General features: G+C 42.0%; 1 protein-coding gene across 4 annotated transcripts in view; it reads left to right on the top strand.

Moving 5' to 3' along the window:
• Positions 1-16,155, top strand: part of WDR72 (WD repeat domain 72) — a 1,103,881-nt gene that overhangs the window by 203,823 nt on the left and 883,903 nt on the right. For 3 of the 4 annotated variants that reach the window (XM_085644161.1, XM_085644164.1, XM_085644162.1), the window contains exon 2: positions 7,023-7,187. In XM_085644161.1, coding sequence (XP_085500287.1) covers positions 7,035-7,187 — 153 coding nt within the window. In that variant the 5' untranslated portion in view covers positions 7,023-7,034. Of the gene's footprint in view, positions 1-4,328; positions 4,350-7,022; positions 7,188-16,155 lie in introns of those variants that run through there. The other variant, XM_085644163.1, reaches the window with a different exon arrangement.

Below are 16,155 nucleotides of genomic sequence, written 5' to 3' on the forward strand. Positions count from 1 at the left end.
AAGCAAACTGATTGCTCACTGATAGTGTATGTGAGATGTAGGTTTGTGTCATTGTCATTACGGTTCGTAATGAAAGCTTCTGCACTTCCTCTATTACCTTGCCATATCAGAAATAAGTCATCTATGTATCTGACGCATTTAATCACATTTTCCTTTAGAATGTTGCCATAAAGAGCATTTACTATTACCTCCTCCCACCAACCCATATGGAGGAAAACATAACTGGGTGAAAAGATTGCCCCCATAGCTACTCCTCGTATTTGGTGGTAGATTTGATTCTGGAAGAGGAAGTCATTATTATTTAGGCAAAATTCAGTTAAACTGATTATCATTTTGTTGTGATTAAGAAACTGAATGGGTTGTCTGTCCAGGAAAAGCTTTAGAGCTCGCATACCATCTTTGTGGTGTATACTTGTATATAAATTTGAAACATCTATGGTTATTAATAGATAATCATTACACCAATGACATTCATGGATTTTCCTTAAAAAGTCTGTAGTGTCTTGTATAAAAGATGGTAGGGCTCTCACATGCTCCTGTAAAAATGAGTCAATATAGATGGATACATTTTCCAACAAGCTTTGTTTGGCTGAGATAATAGGTCTTCCCGGAGGTTTGTTGATGTCCTTATGAATCTTCGGGATAAAATAAATCACAGGCGTAACCGGGTATTCTTTTTAAAAAAACTTATATTCATCTTGATTTATAAGTCCGGCACTTTTCCATGCTAACAGTCTTTTAAAAAGTTTGTTCTGTGCCGCTAAGATTGTAAATTTGTTACTAAGTTTATAGCACGACCGATCATTCAGTTGCATGAGTGCCTCTTCTAAATAAAGGTTCTTTGGCCAAAGCACCACATTCCCCCCTTTATCCGAGTTTCTTATAACCAGGGATTCATCCATTTGTAATTTTTTGATTAGTTGATGATATTGGTGCTGGCGCGCTTTATGATGTTTGATAGTGGCCTGTGTTTTGTGATTTATTCTTTTTATCTCAGTCAAAACTGCTTCATTGAATACGTCGATGGAATCTCGATGTAGTATGGGAACAAAAGTTGACTTGGGTTTCAAACCTGAGTTGACAGTAGCATTGGTTTGAATGGCTTGTTGCTCAAAAATTTGGTTGATGGTTTGGCTGGGGGTCGCGTAACTATATATTATATTTATATTTATATATATGCAAGGTGGGTGGTTCTGCTGAAACGCGTCAGAACCTTCTGTACAAATAAACCCAAAAAATCTGATCCCAGCTGTTTGGGTGCCTGTCCTTTGTACAGTGGAGCTGGGGTGTTAGATGTATATATATATATACATATATATATATATATATATATATATATATACACCTGTCCGCCTTTCAATTCGGCAAACAGGACGTTTTCAGTATATATATATATATATATATATATATATATATATATATCATTGCTCCGTCTGCACCTTCAAAGCAGCGCACACAATAGACGGGTGCTTTGAAACGCGAAGGTGCAATCGCGTTTAAAAATGCGCGCTCACTCCCAGTCACTTTCAGGAACTTGGAAAAGCACTCCGCGGGACACTCCTGCAGTTATTTAATCATTTATTGCATTGCGAGCATGAGAAAACATGACGCGTTTCGGCGATGCCTTAATCAAATGTTTTACAAAATTCGAGCCAGAAAACGGCATATTTAAAGAGGCAGAGCAGGAGTCACATGGTATTTCTTTGCATTGACAGCAAAATGGGACAATCGCCTTCAAAAATCAGCCGCCATATTGGGAGAAACAATTGTTAAAGTGTATAAATACAAATTTCGAATTGATAAACATTTCACCATAAATGGGTTCCCAATGTTAGCCTTCATTTTAAAAAACAATTGCTTTCATAAATATGTGCATTCACTTGTCAAATATTATGCCGTGTATCAGCTCGCGAAGTCCCTCAAAATTGACCAAAATTGAGCCGTATATCGGCTACCATCATTGCATGATCGGCAGTAAAACATAAAGAGGATATATTCCTCCATTAGAGAGGAACAGCATGCAACTGTAAATCGGTTGCCATGTATGTAAAAAAGATTTACTAACATAACGCCGTGTATCGGCCTGAACCTCATTGTACTCGCTACCATTCAAGCAAATGTGTGACCCATAAACAAAAGCCTCTATCACAATCATTATATAAATACAAAAAAGATACATTAACAGTCATCACACAGAAACAGTACCACTTAAATAAATGCAACATCTTACAAAATCATATTTCCCTGATCCCTATAGTTAGACCACATTCTCCTATTTTGTCATTGTTCCTTTAGTTATTTAATCACCAAGATGGACCGATAATTCCTCGCCCACATTCATGCCTGCGGGATTTTTTGTTCCCAGATCTATAATATAACGTGACTCAAGCCTGCGCAGTTGTTTAATTCTATCTCCCCCCCTGATACTTATAGGGACTTGGTCCAAACCATAATAGCGTAATAGCTCCCTATTGCTATTATGTTTTTCTGAGTAATGTCTCGCGACAGAGTAGGTGATGTCATTCTTAGCTATCGCTCGCATATGCTCCAGGATGCGAATCTTAACACAGTGGATCGTGCTGCCCACATATCGTAGGCCGCACGGACATTCCAGGCAATAAACTACATAGTTTGTGTTACACGTTATGAACTTCTTAATGGGTCGAGGATTCTTTAGACCAGTAACCTGATAGGTTAATGTCCTTCTACTGCCTACACAGGCTTTGCATTTGCTGCATGGGAAGAAACCTCTAAGGTCCCTTAGGGTTCCCATCACCTTGGGGCTAGTAGATAGATGACTTTGAACCAGACTGTCCCTTAAAGATCTTGCTTTTCTAAAAGTTACTAGAGGGACAGAAGGAATGTCTGGACCAATAACATGATCCGTTTTCAAAATGTGCCAATTTTTTCTCAAAATTTTCTTCAGTTGATTGGCACCATTTGAAAAGGTAGTTACCTTTTCAACGTGGGCACGCGGTGTGCGAAGCGCACAGTGAGCACGCGGTGCGCTTCGCGCACCGCGTGCCCACGTTACGCTAGATGGGCCATGAACGCACGATGCGCTTCGCGCACCGTGCGCACATGGAGGACATATGATGAGCATCGTTGTGACAGGTAAAATATATGTTTTGTTTTGCTGTAATAAGCCAAGCACAAATGGTGCCCTTCGGGCACCATTTGCACACGGGGTGGGGAGAATGTGGATTTTTTTTTTTTTAATTATTATTTATTAGCGTACGCGTACGGTAAGCGTAATCGGCGAAATTTTCGAAAAAATTAAAATTGCCTTTTTTCACTTGGGGGATCGTTGGGGACTCCCTCGACATGGCTAGGTACTTGGGAGCTGTCTAAACAGCCCCTTTATATGTTTTTGCACTTTGTTTTTCAACCCCCTGTCAGAGTGCGAGAGAGAAAATGGCAGCCGCCGCTTCCTGGTTTCGACCGATTCGAATATTTACTAAGATCTAACGGCCAATCAGAATCGCGCTCGCGCACGTCACCGTACGCGTACGGTAAGCGCACCGTAAGCGCACCGTAAGCTGGCTCAGATATATATATTGATTTAAAGGCTATTTTCTCAGAATCTACTGAACAGATTTACACCAAACCTACAAAAGGCACTTCCTTGACCTGAGGACTACCTCTCTTCCAAATTTCATTAGATTCTGTTCAGCCGTTCGGGCTGTAGCTCTGTCTAAAGGTCCTATGGAAAAATGCATGGGAAAAACGCGTTTTGGGACCCCCCTTTTATCTCAGCCCCCGCTTGACGAATCCCCCCGAGACTTTCAGGGTAGGAGCGGAGCTCAACGCCCCACCTATTTTGAAAATTTTGCGAGGATTCGTCGACCGGCGCCAAAGTTATTCAAAATAGAAAGTTGCGGATTTCCTATGGTAAGAAGGTCCTAACTATAACTATCTACTAGCGACCGCCAGTAGATAATATATATACACCAGGCGGTACGCCGCTGAAACGCGTCTGGATTTCACAGTCAGTGCCTGTCAGTTTGCCGACGTCAGGAAAATATATATATATATATGTGTATATATGTATGTATATATGTTTTCTAGTGATGGGTTTCTCTATTTTTGTCGGTGTGTTATTTTAGCTAACTTTCGGGCTCTTAAAAAATCTGTGAGTCCTGATGATGATTCTGATTTTCACTTAAGGGATCGCAACATCACCTGTTTATTATACTTTGCATTATTTTATTCATTTGTAATTGGCCGTGCTGTTCCTGTTTTGGGTATGCATTCTGACAACTATAATCACGGTTGTGTGACGTAAATAGAACACTGAGCTTGTTTTGTCACCTTCATCCACAGCGCCTCAAGTGAGTCATTCACCTCTGGTGAGTCATGCTGCCCCTCCCTCAACAATGGTAATGAATAGCATTCTACACTCTGCAAATCTACACTTTGTTTATGCCATGTTTTCATGTGTACTTGTTTAAACAAAAGCCAGGAGTAAAGCGTTTACATTTGTTCAGTATAATAAAATGACATTGAGGAATCTTGTGACTATTAGGAGAGTTATCTCCCTGTGTAAATCCCATCCCCCTGCAGGGCTGAACTGACTGTAACGTGCACCAGGCGTTTCTCCGGTGAGCCGAAGGGTTGGGGGCCTGTTTTGTGGCCGTGGGGGCCGATTTTGCAGAAGTGCTGCAATATCGGCCCCCTGTAACAAAAGGGGGAACAGTGCTTCTTCCATGTTATAGAATTAATTTACAAAAGAAAAAAAATAGGGGCAAGGCCAGCATAAGTGCTGGTGACACACGGCGCAAAAATATTTGTTGGCGCCCCCTAATGACCACGTCCTCCAAGAATTCCCAGACTACCACCCTTTAACAGCGCCCCTTAAGTCTTCATAAACACTCTCTCTCAGATGCATTTAATTAGTTTTAGAGTGCCTCTCATACCAGTAAAGGGTGTCACAGCACTTTACATCACACACATTAGACCGAGACATTCAATCGTATGTGTGCAAATCAGTGTATAGGAAATGTTACGTAAGACGCAGGACTATGAGGTGTAGGAGTCGCATGTCATCCATACTGGCCGGCAGTATAGTTAGAGTGCTTGGTCTGGAGAAGCTCAAACTCAGATTTTGAAACGTAACACCATGGTTGGGGGTTCTCTTTAATAATAAGAATTGATTTCTACCCGAATGAATCACTGCATCCCCAAATGCGATGCAGTGCACGCAACGAAATTCGTTTTATTAATTTCTATTTTTACTCACCTGTAAACCTCCGTAATCCATAGTTTACTACCCCCCACCCTGCCCCTCCTCCCCCCCACGTCACTGCCGGCAGCTACTCCCACTACCGACCGCGGCTGTCTAATCTATACCTTGTATGCAGCTTTTTGATGACTGTGCATAGCTCACTGTACTATATTAGGTTTTTAACCTATAAACTGCAAGTTACAAAGGGATCTCTCTGACAAAAGCAGTAACCCACTGGCCTATTTACATTATATGCACTTTGTGATCTGCATGGTACACGTTCTTGGCAGGAGGCACATTAACCCTCTGTGCTACCTTGCCAGGAGTCAAAACTTCTACCAGACTAAACTCCGATCTCTCTCCAGATAGAAGATTAATCACTGGAGTTATCTTGACATTTTTATTCTTTCCTGAAAATTGCTGGAGGCAAGGAAGCAGCAGGCGCTTTAAAGCCATAATGTACTTGCAAACACAAGGCCCCCAGCTGAAGCCAGCGCCCAGTGCGGTGGCACCGGTCACAGCGCCCTAAAGCCGGCCCTGACAAGGGGAAAGTCATGAGGCATAGTTACTGTAATTCAATGCCACTGTATGGATTTAACCCCTAGTGCTCTGCTTATGATTAAGTACATTTAATTATAACTACTACACAAGAAAAGATAGCATGGAATAAAGCGTATATGCAGACATGCAAACTGTATCCCTCAATGTATTACTGTTGTTGGGGAAGGGTTGGGGCAAAATGAACCACTCCAAGCTTTGCCGATTGCGAATCATGCCTCCTCGCACTTTCCAATCGCAATAAAGAACACTGCACAGAGTGCAGTGTCCTACCACACCTCAGTTGAAACTCCCTATTTGAAGTATGTGTCCCTGACTGGCCCCAACAGGGCATAACATTCGTCAGCTGCCCTGACAGTGAACGGAACTCTTGGGGCTGAGAGGCGCGAAATCGCTTCAACATCCGGGCGCGTGTACAAAGATGAAGGACTATTGTTCTGAATAAATGGTATTGTTGCATGAAAAGAGCAATTCCATAGTTCGAGGGTTTCATTTGTTTTTGTTAAATGTAATGTGCAAATGAGAATTCCATGTCACAATGTTATTTATTATTGCATGCAGTCTTACAATCATGCTAATAAAAGTTTTTTTAAAATACAATGAAGATAAAAAAGAAAATTAAGGAAAAGTACAACGTTAAGCTCACCGTTCTTTTGCATACATATTTGTAAGTTACCAATTGTTATCTGCTATTAGCGCTACTATGTGTTTCCCATGATACAAAATCAGGTTTCGTTTTCACCTTCGCAATAATACATGATTTTAATGAGTTGGGTGGTACTGAACTTCAACTGTTCGTGCATCGTGGTGTTTTGAGGTCTGGCATGAACTAGTTTGGCTCAAACAACTCTCCGTCTCATAAAATCAATTTAGTTTATTCATGAAGTCTGTTGGAAGTGGATCAATTTTATCTGGCTGCTGATTACATTTCCAGTCTATAAAAGCTGTTAATTTGCCTGTTGTCATCGTCTGCATGGTGAGTGCAGTTGTTTGCCTGTCAGTTTTATTTTCTCCTTGTCCCCCTTTAACAACGGTAGTTTTAGTGTGACATGTTTCCCTCTTGTTACATGGTTGTTGGCATTTTACATACATGATTACGTTGTTCTATGGTCAGGGATTGAGCAAAAGGTTGCTTTTTCTTAATTGGCGATGCAGAGAGTTTTTCCCTTGCTTGTTCGCATTCCTGCTCCAAGCGATAGTTTATCACCATTAGCAATAATGGCGGGATTTTGTGTTTTAGGTTCGGCTCATTATGAAGACGTCTTTGCAAGCAGTAGCACTGTGGGGGAAAAGGGCTCCTTCTCATAACATCACTGCCATCATGTTTACAGATGATCAACAAACTGTCGTGACGGGAAGCCTCGAGGGACAAATATGTCTTTGGAACGTCTCATCAGAGTTTAAGGTTTGTGAATCGAACTCATTTTACAAATGATGCAGACAGGCATGCTCAGTTCTTAGTTTAAGTGTATACCAGTAGGATGAAAGTGCAGTTTCCGTACACAGACATAGAGGACTTACCGACTTCCCTGATGTGTTTTTTTCTCTTTTATTATTTTCAAATATATATGGCCATTTAGGGTGATAATTGATTCATAGAAAGCCGCATAACCATCATTAAAATCAATGGCTTAGTGCAAAATTCAACTGGTTGAAGGGGTACATTGTTAACTAAAAGGGATAGTACTATTGATGGCAAACTAGATGAAGTATTAACAACAAAGCAGGCCTGCATCTCTGTGACAGACTCATAGCCACAGTAAATACAGATGGGTTGCATGTGCTAGCAATTACACCTTTTGCACAAGAACCAAAAAAACGCAGGAAGGAGTAAAGCTCTGAACCTGTTCCTCGGGCTAGAACTGGATAGAGTGGCGCAGATACATTCTTAACATGATAGTACAAAGACCATGTACTGTGACGTGGCCATTGAGAGATGATGACGCACTTGAACGTTGGGGGAACTATTTCTGTTCAGTGTGGCACCTTTCATTCTTATACAACGTTTTGTGAACAAATGGTCCTGCAATTTACCAGCAATAATTCAAGCAGCCTTATAAGTCTGCAAAGCCCCGATTTGTGCATTTTTTAAAACCTCATTTGAATAACACTAACTGGCAGAGTCTGGCAACCTAGCATCAGAGGACATGAATATACAGCAGGCAAACGTTTCTTTGTTTATAAAGGAATTACACATTTTCAGTAATAAGGAAACATGACTGTGTGTGTTTATATCCCACTCTCAGTTAAAATTTGAGGACTTGCATCGGATGGCCTTTACAGAAAAAATAGGCCAAAGACAAAAGATTGTTTTCTCGTCATTAGCCTAGATCGCTGCTTTAATCCAGTAAAAACTTACTTTTTGAGTCCACCAGAGTGGTAGCCAGCCGCGGCCTGTTCCGTTAAGAGCGGTGGTGCCGGGTTGGGGGTATTCGACAGACGACCACAAGGGAAAACTAAATAAATAAATAATTTTCCCTTTTCTTTGTCTGTTGAAATTGTCCCCCCCCACCTGGCCACGCCGCTCCACCAACCTCTTACCTGCACGGGCCGCCGACTGGTGGTACCCACCTACTTTTGTGTGGATAGATCCTATGATGAAGCACGCCACAAAAAGTTTTGGTGGAGGTTACCTTTCCAAAATCTTTGAACATTTGTTGGATGAAAAAGGGATAAAAAAGACACAATAGGTTTCCCCCAAAACCTTTTTGACCTAGGCAACGGTTGTGTGAATATGTATAATTAAGAAGCACATGCTTAGCTAGCTTTCCTTTTTCTCTCCACATATGGATTAATGCACTGAACTATATGTCTGTCTTTAACTTAAATCTGTAAGTTGCCTCCGTACAACAATGTATGTGTCAAGAGGCTGGATGAAGATGTCGCTCCATTTCGTGATTAACACTTTTTTTATTGGCATTTCAAAGATTAGAACAAAACGGCAAAATATTAACACTGAATCAGTTCCCTGGGTTTACAATTATTAGTCCACGTTGTACAGGCAGGAGCAAGAGAACACTCACAAGGGATGGGGTTATGGGCCAGACTTTCAAGAGGACTAGATGCCATAAGATAATAATAATTCAAATTTAAAATACAAACAATAACCTACGCTGGCCTAAGTCTTCTCGCAGAATGTGAGAACAATATCAGCTGTAGAGAGGTAGGGGGTAAAGGGGGCCAGGGAAAGGCAATCCACTCTGCTTAGGTCAGCACCAGGGCCTGGACACCCTCCATTCCAAGAGAATTTGGCTTATTGTCACAGCCAGTACTCCACCCCACAGTCTGCCCCTCCTCTGAGTCAACCGCAGCCCCGGCCCCAGGGGATTCCCATTTGTCAACCACTTCCTCCAGAGCAGTTCAATAGGTCTGTGGCGCACACCCCTTGCTTCCTCCCTCTGAAGCCCCCTTTTCTCAGCCCGTGCCCGGCATGCGACCTCAGACTCCCCATGTTTCCATTTTAGATGCCGCTCTATTCTGTTGTGGTCCAGGACTGTAAGGCCAGTATTGTGGGTCTTATGAAAAGGGTGAATATTCATGGTGAGTGCCCATGACAGGCCTTAACAGATTTCTGCCATCCATTCTCCTACCCATGTAAGGGGAACACATGCAATCAGTCATCAAAAATATTGATATGTATCATCTATCATGCAGGGTAAGAAATATTCTAATGGCATTAAGGAATGATTTGTAGTACATCTATGCTGATTCCTACTTTATAATATGTAGATGTTGAAATATTATTAACGCGTACTCCAAAGATTTTGGATTCTTTGGTCAGAGTTTTCTTGAATATTATGTCCGAACTTGACTTGGAGGCTAATTTCAATAAATCCATGGTGATGGATTGTGGTCTGATTAGTTCTTCTATGTGTACTCTTTCTATTGATGGCAATAAATTGCTGAAGGTTTTATCTTTGATACCTCTAATTTATGACATCCAAATCTGTTGGTAAGGAGCCAAAAATTCAGACAGTCTGTGGGTGCTCTGTTTAATCTCTCAGGGGCTCTTGAAAGTAAGGCCCCATATTAGAAATATACAAACAGCAATGTGTACCAATAGCACTGTATGGTGTAGTGATCTGGGACTATGCCAATTTCAATTATTTTGCATTTAGAAAAGAATCGTTACCTTCACTGTCTATTGTACCTCACTTCATCGTACCCCAGTATGATCTGTCATAAGGAACTTGGTCTTCCATATATCAAGGAACTTCAAAGGTGTCCCTCTCTTACCTCGTCTTTCAGTTTGGTCAGACCCTCATGCAGGTCTTAATAGTTAGGTTATTGATGACTGCCTAAGTTGCTACAAGGTTCTTAGTATATTCTGCCTTTCCTATGTTCAGTCTAGATTGGTAAGGTTTGGTTTCATTAGGCCAGCCAAACAGTTTAAACCTGATAAATTGCATGTGCTTTAAAAACTTTGAGTATTGAACCCTATCTATTGAAGGTGTTTGCACCTGGGAGAGAGCTCTTCTAACTTTGTGAGGCATGGTCCATACGCTGGCAGTTGAGCTTCCCATTGGGCCAATATAATAGCTCCAAATTAGGTGTTTGCCCTTGCGATGGTCAATCGGATCAGACACTTTTGAACTTTACTCTCTTTTGTAGATTTTATGTTACTAATTCTATGCATTTTTTATTCAGGCTTGTTGAAGCGATAGGGATTTTTGCAGTGTTGACTGGCACTTTGATTTTTTCAAATTTTAAATGGGGAAGACCTATATCTTACAGCTTGTTCTTTTGTAAACTCTGCTGTCATAAGCCATAAATAAATGCTTTCTGTAAAAAGGTGTATTATTGTTTTTACTGTACATGTTATTTTGATTATATTTATATAATCAAATGAAGATGAGATGGTGAGTGTAGTGTGAGGAAGGATTGTTTAACAAGCGACTGAGTTACAGACTGTAATATCAAGGAGAGTTTAGGAGGAATATATGTTTCAATAGCACGGCAGAAGATATTTGGATAAAAAGCCTCAATCTCATTGTTAGACCTGGCATCGTTGGTGTGGGTTCCCCTAACTTTTTGCCTCTAATTCCTGTTTTTTGACTGCGTGCTGGATTTAGTTTTGCCTGGTTTAGGTACTCTGGGTATTTTGCCACTGCTGATCAGTGCCAAAGTGCAAGTGCTTCCTATGTAAGTTGTAAATCTGATTGGTTATCCATGATTGGAATATTCGATTTACTGGTAATTGACTAGTAAAGTGCTCTGTGTGCCCAGGTCCTGTAAATCAAATACTACTAATGCGCCTGCAGAACAGATTGTGCTACCCACACCAGAAGCCTTTCAAATGTGTCTCAGATCTGCCACTGCAGTGTCTGCGCGCGCTTTATTTAACTACCATGTTGACCTGGCATGTGAACTCACTTGCCAAGCCCTAACCTTCCCTTTTCTTGCATGGAAGTCACAGATAAGGTAGGCCCAAGTTACCCCCAGGGCAGGGTGCAGTGTATTTTGAAAGTAGGACATGTACTGATGAGTTTTACATGTCCTGCTAGTGAAAAACGAAATACACTGTATTTCACTATTTCAAGAAGTAGCTCACCCATAGACTATCACTGGATCTGCTTTGTAACATTTTACAAGTGTAACTTTAAACTGGGAACAGCTAGAGATTTTGGGTTTAGGCTCTGTGAACTCTGAATTTAATGACTCATCTTTTAGTGAAGGTGTTTTTTAAATTGTGTGTTCATAAATGCCACTTTTAGAAAGTAGGCATTTTCTTGTTTAACCATCCTGTGTGTCTCAGCCTTCTTGTGGATTCACTGTCTGGTTTTAGACTGACAGGAGCTGTTGGTGCATTCACTCCAGACACTCACACAAAGGGAGCTGAAGTGAGCCTTGCCTATGCTGATTGGTCACCGTGGGCTAGAGTGGTGGGAAGAGTTGTCACTGACACCTGAATAGGCTGTGGCTGCTCTGTACAATTCTGTCTCCACCTCCTGTAGTGAAACTGGACCAGGGAGGACAGAACTGGTTTTACTGAGCAAGAGAGACTTTCTGAAGATAGACTTCAAAGGGAAAAAGGGGTGTAAGTATTAGACCTAAAACCCCAGAACTTTAGATTACTTCTGGCAATAAGAGGAACCTCTGCCAAGGAGAAGAGATGGAGTGCTGTGAGGAGGCGCCTTTCCCTTTGCTATGTGTTGCTTTGCTGGGTTGATCTGCTTGTGTATGCTTCCCTACTGTTCTGAAGTCTCAGGGACAGAAAGACTTCACCTACAGCCATCTTGAACCCCAATGCAGGGAGTTCTGACCTGCCTGGGGGTTCCTATTGCAGTTCTAGGCCTCTGGAGGTTGCTCTTGCTACAGACAGCTTTGAAGAACTGCAGAAATTGACAAAATCGATGCTTCGCTCTTCTTGCAGCTGAATTTTCTGATTCAGCATTGCTGTGTGGGGGAAATTACCAATACACAGCCCCGTGCAGCCAAAGAAATCAATGCAGCGCCTGCCCATGGTCCAAGAAACCTCTGCCCACCAACTCCACCGCAGGCCCTGCTGTGTCGCTAAAAGATGTGGTGCAACAGGCGGGGTTATCTAAGTATGTAATCCCCTTATCCTGACTAGAAGAAAGGGTGCATGCCACTGCCAAATAGAGACCCCCATTTTTAACACTCATTCTCTGCTCTCAAAGTATCCGACTGACCGCGCCACAGCATCTGTCTGAATATCAGTTCCATTACCCTCAAAGGTCCCCATACCTCCAAAAATTGCAATTCTTTTCTTCAAAGAAATAAGTCCCTTTCTGAAGTGGAAATGTTTTCAAACTTTTTGACGTCCAGACTTTGATTGTGTCTAAAACATTTGGTGTATCAGCTGTGGCTCCAGGGCTAACCACCTCAAATCATGAGGTCCTGGGCTAGGTCCCGGTCTACCAGTTCCATAGTCTATCATTGGTGCTTATTAATTGTTGGTGTTATTTTTATATAATATTTTGAAAAGTCACATCTCCAGTTCCCCCTTGTGGATATTTGTTGTTTTGGTGTCATTTGTTTAGAAACTTTTTCTCAATTTTTCTAATTGAGTGTGGGATTTTTATTGTTTGGTGTTTTGAATGTATTACTGGTTTGATACTTTACCCATTGTCCTAAGTTAAGCATGCCTGCTCTATGCGATAACTAGCAGGGGGTTGAGCTCAAGTTAATTTGGTGACTTTGAGGCTTCATCCCGACAAGAACTACTATTATTAGTTGAGGTGGGCTGCAACACACACCAAATAATAATGCAATTTGTTACAGGCTTTAGGTGTTTACAGGGCCTTCTGCTTATCGAATTCCAAATATTTTCAATGAACAACTGTCTATTAAGGACTCACTTTAATGGATATTTATAAAAAGTTCTGTTAAATCAGTTCCCACAACAATAAATGTCCCAAAACGAAGCTAGCTAACATGAAGATTTGTATTATTTATGACAAATCAAGCAAATTGTTTTAGGTTTGTGCCTACAATGAACAATCCAATTTGGTCAGAATAGCAATTATAAGACCGCAAATCTCGGTAAATGGAACAGTCTTAATTAGAGAAAGTACCTAGTCTGATAATCCTTTTCGATGTTTCCCCCTTCATTGTTACTTTACAGAACATCATCAGGACATAATCAATAAAGGGATAATCTACATATTTTAAAAATAGAGAGGAAGACAATGTTAAGTAACTAAACAAAGTGAGTTGAAAAATGTTATTGTTTGAAATATGGCTACCCAAGTAAACAATATGGACTTACTGTGCATTTGTTTAAGGGATGAGTCACTGAATAAGAGCTGCTCGGACACAAATGTCCCCTTTATGGTGTACAGACATGATCCCGTGTCATGAGTGCCTCACTGAGAGCATCTGGTACTCTGGGTTTTGTTTTTTGGCTCCCTCATGCTAATCTTGTGTGTGAGTTAAGCCCTAAGCCTGTCCTTTCTCATGTGTGAGGCCCCCCCCCCCACCAGTTGATTGAACTGGAAGGGTGCACAGATTGTACCATCATTTGTCTTATAGTGGGTATTGGCTTAGCATTTAGAGAAGTGGTGGCCGCATACTGTGTTTTGTGATTAATCAGAAGTGGTGGCCGCATACTGTGTTTTGTGATTCATCAGACCTTTTCTTTTATCTGTATCACTGAAGTGGAAGCCTATTGGTCCACTCATGTAAAGTTTGCTTCTATGTTTAACCCAAATCCTCTTATTAACATCACAAGTGTGTGTAATGCGTGGTTGGCCTGTGTGGCACTTACATTGTGTTAGAATGAACCAGAGTAATGAAGGCCTGTGCAGGTTCCATTGTGCAGATTCCTGGTCGGTTCATGTGCACAAAATGGAGGAGAGGTTGTTTATCCAGACAGTGGAAGCATTTTGCTGACATTCATGAAGCTGAAGGGAGGGGTCTAGACACTGAGGTGAAGAAAGGAGAGACCTAGCTTTATTTGGATATTCAATTATGTCCTTTTTCAGAGAGGGGTTTCTGAATAATCTTCCTGATCATTGATATTTGGTAGACAGTGGTATTGAAGAGTGGGACAGCAGTCTCTATTGTTGCAATAGTTTGATTGTTCAGCTCATGCCAGAAGCAGCAGCCCGCCAGTGCTTGATGGTCTGATCACCCAGGAAGATGGAGTAAAGTGATTTGCGTGTTCCAGAAGCCGGAATGGAATCTCTCCCAACAAGCAGCTGGCACTGTGACAATCTCATGAAGTTGCACCCACACAAATCTTGACACCAGCGACGGCCCATATAGGGCGTGTTACCGGGGTGGTGACGTGGGGCAGAGGAGGGGCAGGGTGGGGGGTTGCAAAATGCGGCATACAGCCAATTGCAGGTAAGTTACGAAAACAAAAAAAAGGAATTTCGTTGCGCGTGCTGCATCGCCAAATGCGATGCAGCGCGCGCAACAAAATTAGTTTTCTTTATTTTTTTCGTAACTTACCTGCAATCGGCCGTATGCCGCATTTTGCAACCCCCCCACCCTGCCCCTCCTCTGCCCCACGTCACCGCCCCGGTAACACGCCCTATACGGGCCGTCGCTGCTTGACACTGTAAGACTGTGAAGTTGTGGCTGAGAGAACTGTACTGCTCCAACATTGTGAAACTGTGTCCGAGCAGTGTATGCCTCTAACCCAACAATGAGATTCACAGTTGATTTGTCCAGCCAAAGAGAGAGTGCCTCTAGATAGCTCTGTCACCTTTGAACCCACGTCTGACAACACAACCTCTCCTGAAGCCCAGAAGCAGGCTTGCAACCAGCCAGAGACCTGCAACGATGCTGGAGCCTGTACACCTGCACAAACTCGTGATGGCAGCCTCCACTACAGCCTTCTGTAGACTTGACCTGAGTGCTATAGCACTTAGAGCCAGGGTGTCTCCTCCCGGAGGAGTGGGAGCCAGATACATGACCATTCTATGGATCCCTGCTATGGCCAGAGAGCAGATGAAACTCTGTAGTGTTGAGATGAAGACAATTAACAAAAATAAGAGTACCTGAGTGCACACACTCCGTATAGGGGATGACATAGTACCTGTGCCTGACACGTACCCAAGACAGGAGAAATGAAAGGCCTACTGCATTTATTCACAGTAAAGAATTGTGGACCAGCCTCATATTTGCACCGCATTTCAAAGTATAAGTTTAGTCAGTAAACCGCAAACTGAACAATCCTAAAAATGTCCAGAAACAGTTGTCGGAAAAATCAAGGCAGAATACACCTAACAGAGCAAACAGTCACAGCCCAAGTTTCAGACATCAGTGATGCATGGAAAGTGGTGTGTACTGGTTTTAAAATGGTGTATCTGGGGGAGCAAAATACGAGTATAGACTGCAACTGCAACTAATATTAAAATACATTATTTGAAACAGATCACAGCAATTGATGGACCAAATGGCTACATTATTGCATTTAAAATTAAATTTGAGAATGACAACAGAGTATTTCTTAATGACATCCACACAGAGTTAATAGAGCTTCTTGTTTTTTGTTCTTATTTTTGAGGTCTCGTCTCCAGATGGCGCGCATGCACTGTCTCGAACGTAGGCATGCTGTAGTTACATCAGGGGGTAACAGCCTGCTCATAGGTTTCCCATTTGCTGGCACCATCATCGCTTAATTTTTAGTTCTCCTCATTTGTGAAGGGCATGTATGCAACATACCCCACCCCCCAGAGCGTTCTAAGTCATCTCTCATTATTCCATCATCAGTCCTTATTGTCTCTAATTACTACTCCCATCTGCTATCCTTTCCCTGCACTTCATCCTGTACTCACCTACCTTTATCTCGCCCCCCTTCGCTCCACTTTTTCCATCCCCCACAATTTCTTCTCCTTCATCCTCCTTCCCCTTAACCTCAATCATTTCTAAGCTTTACTTTCCGTGTGGTCTCGGGCACT

This window comes from Triturus cristatus, chromosome 3_1, assembly GCF_964204655.1.
Source record: "Triturus cristatus chromosome 3_1, aTriCri1.1, whole genome shotgun sequence".
Taxonomy (NCBI): Eukaryota; Metazoa; Chordata; class Amphibia; order Caudata; family Salamandridae; genus Triturus; species Triturus cristatus.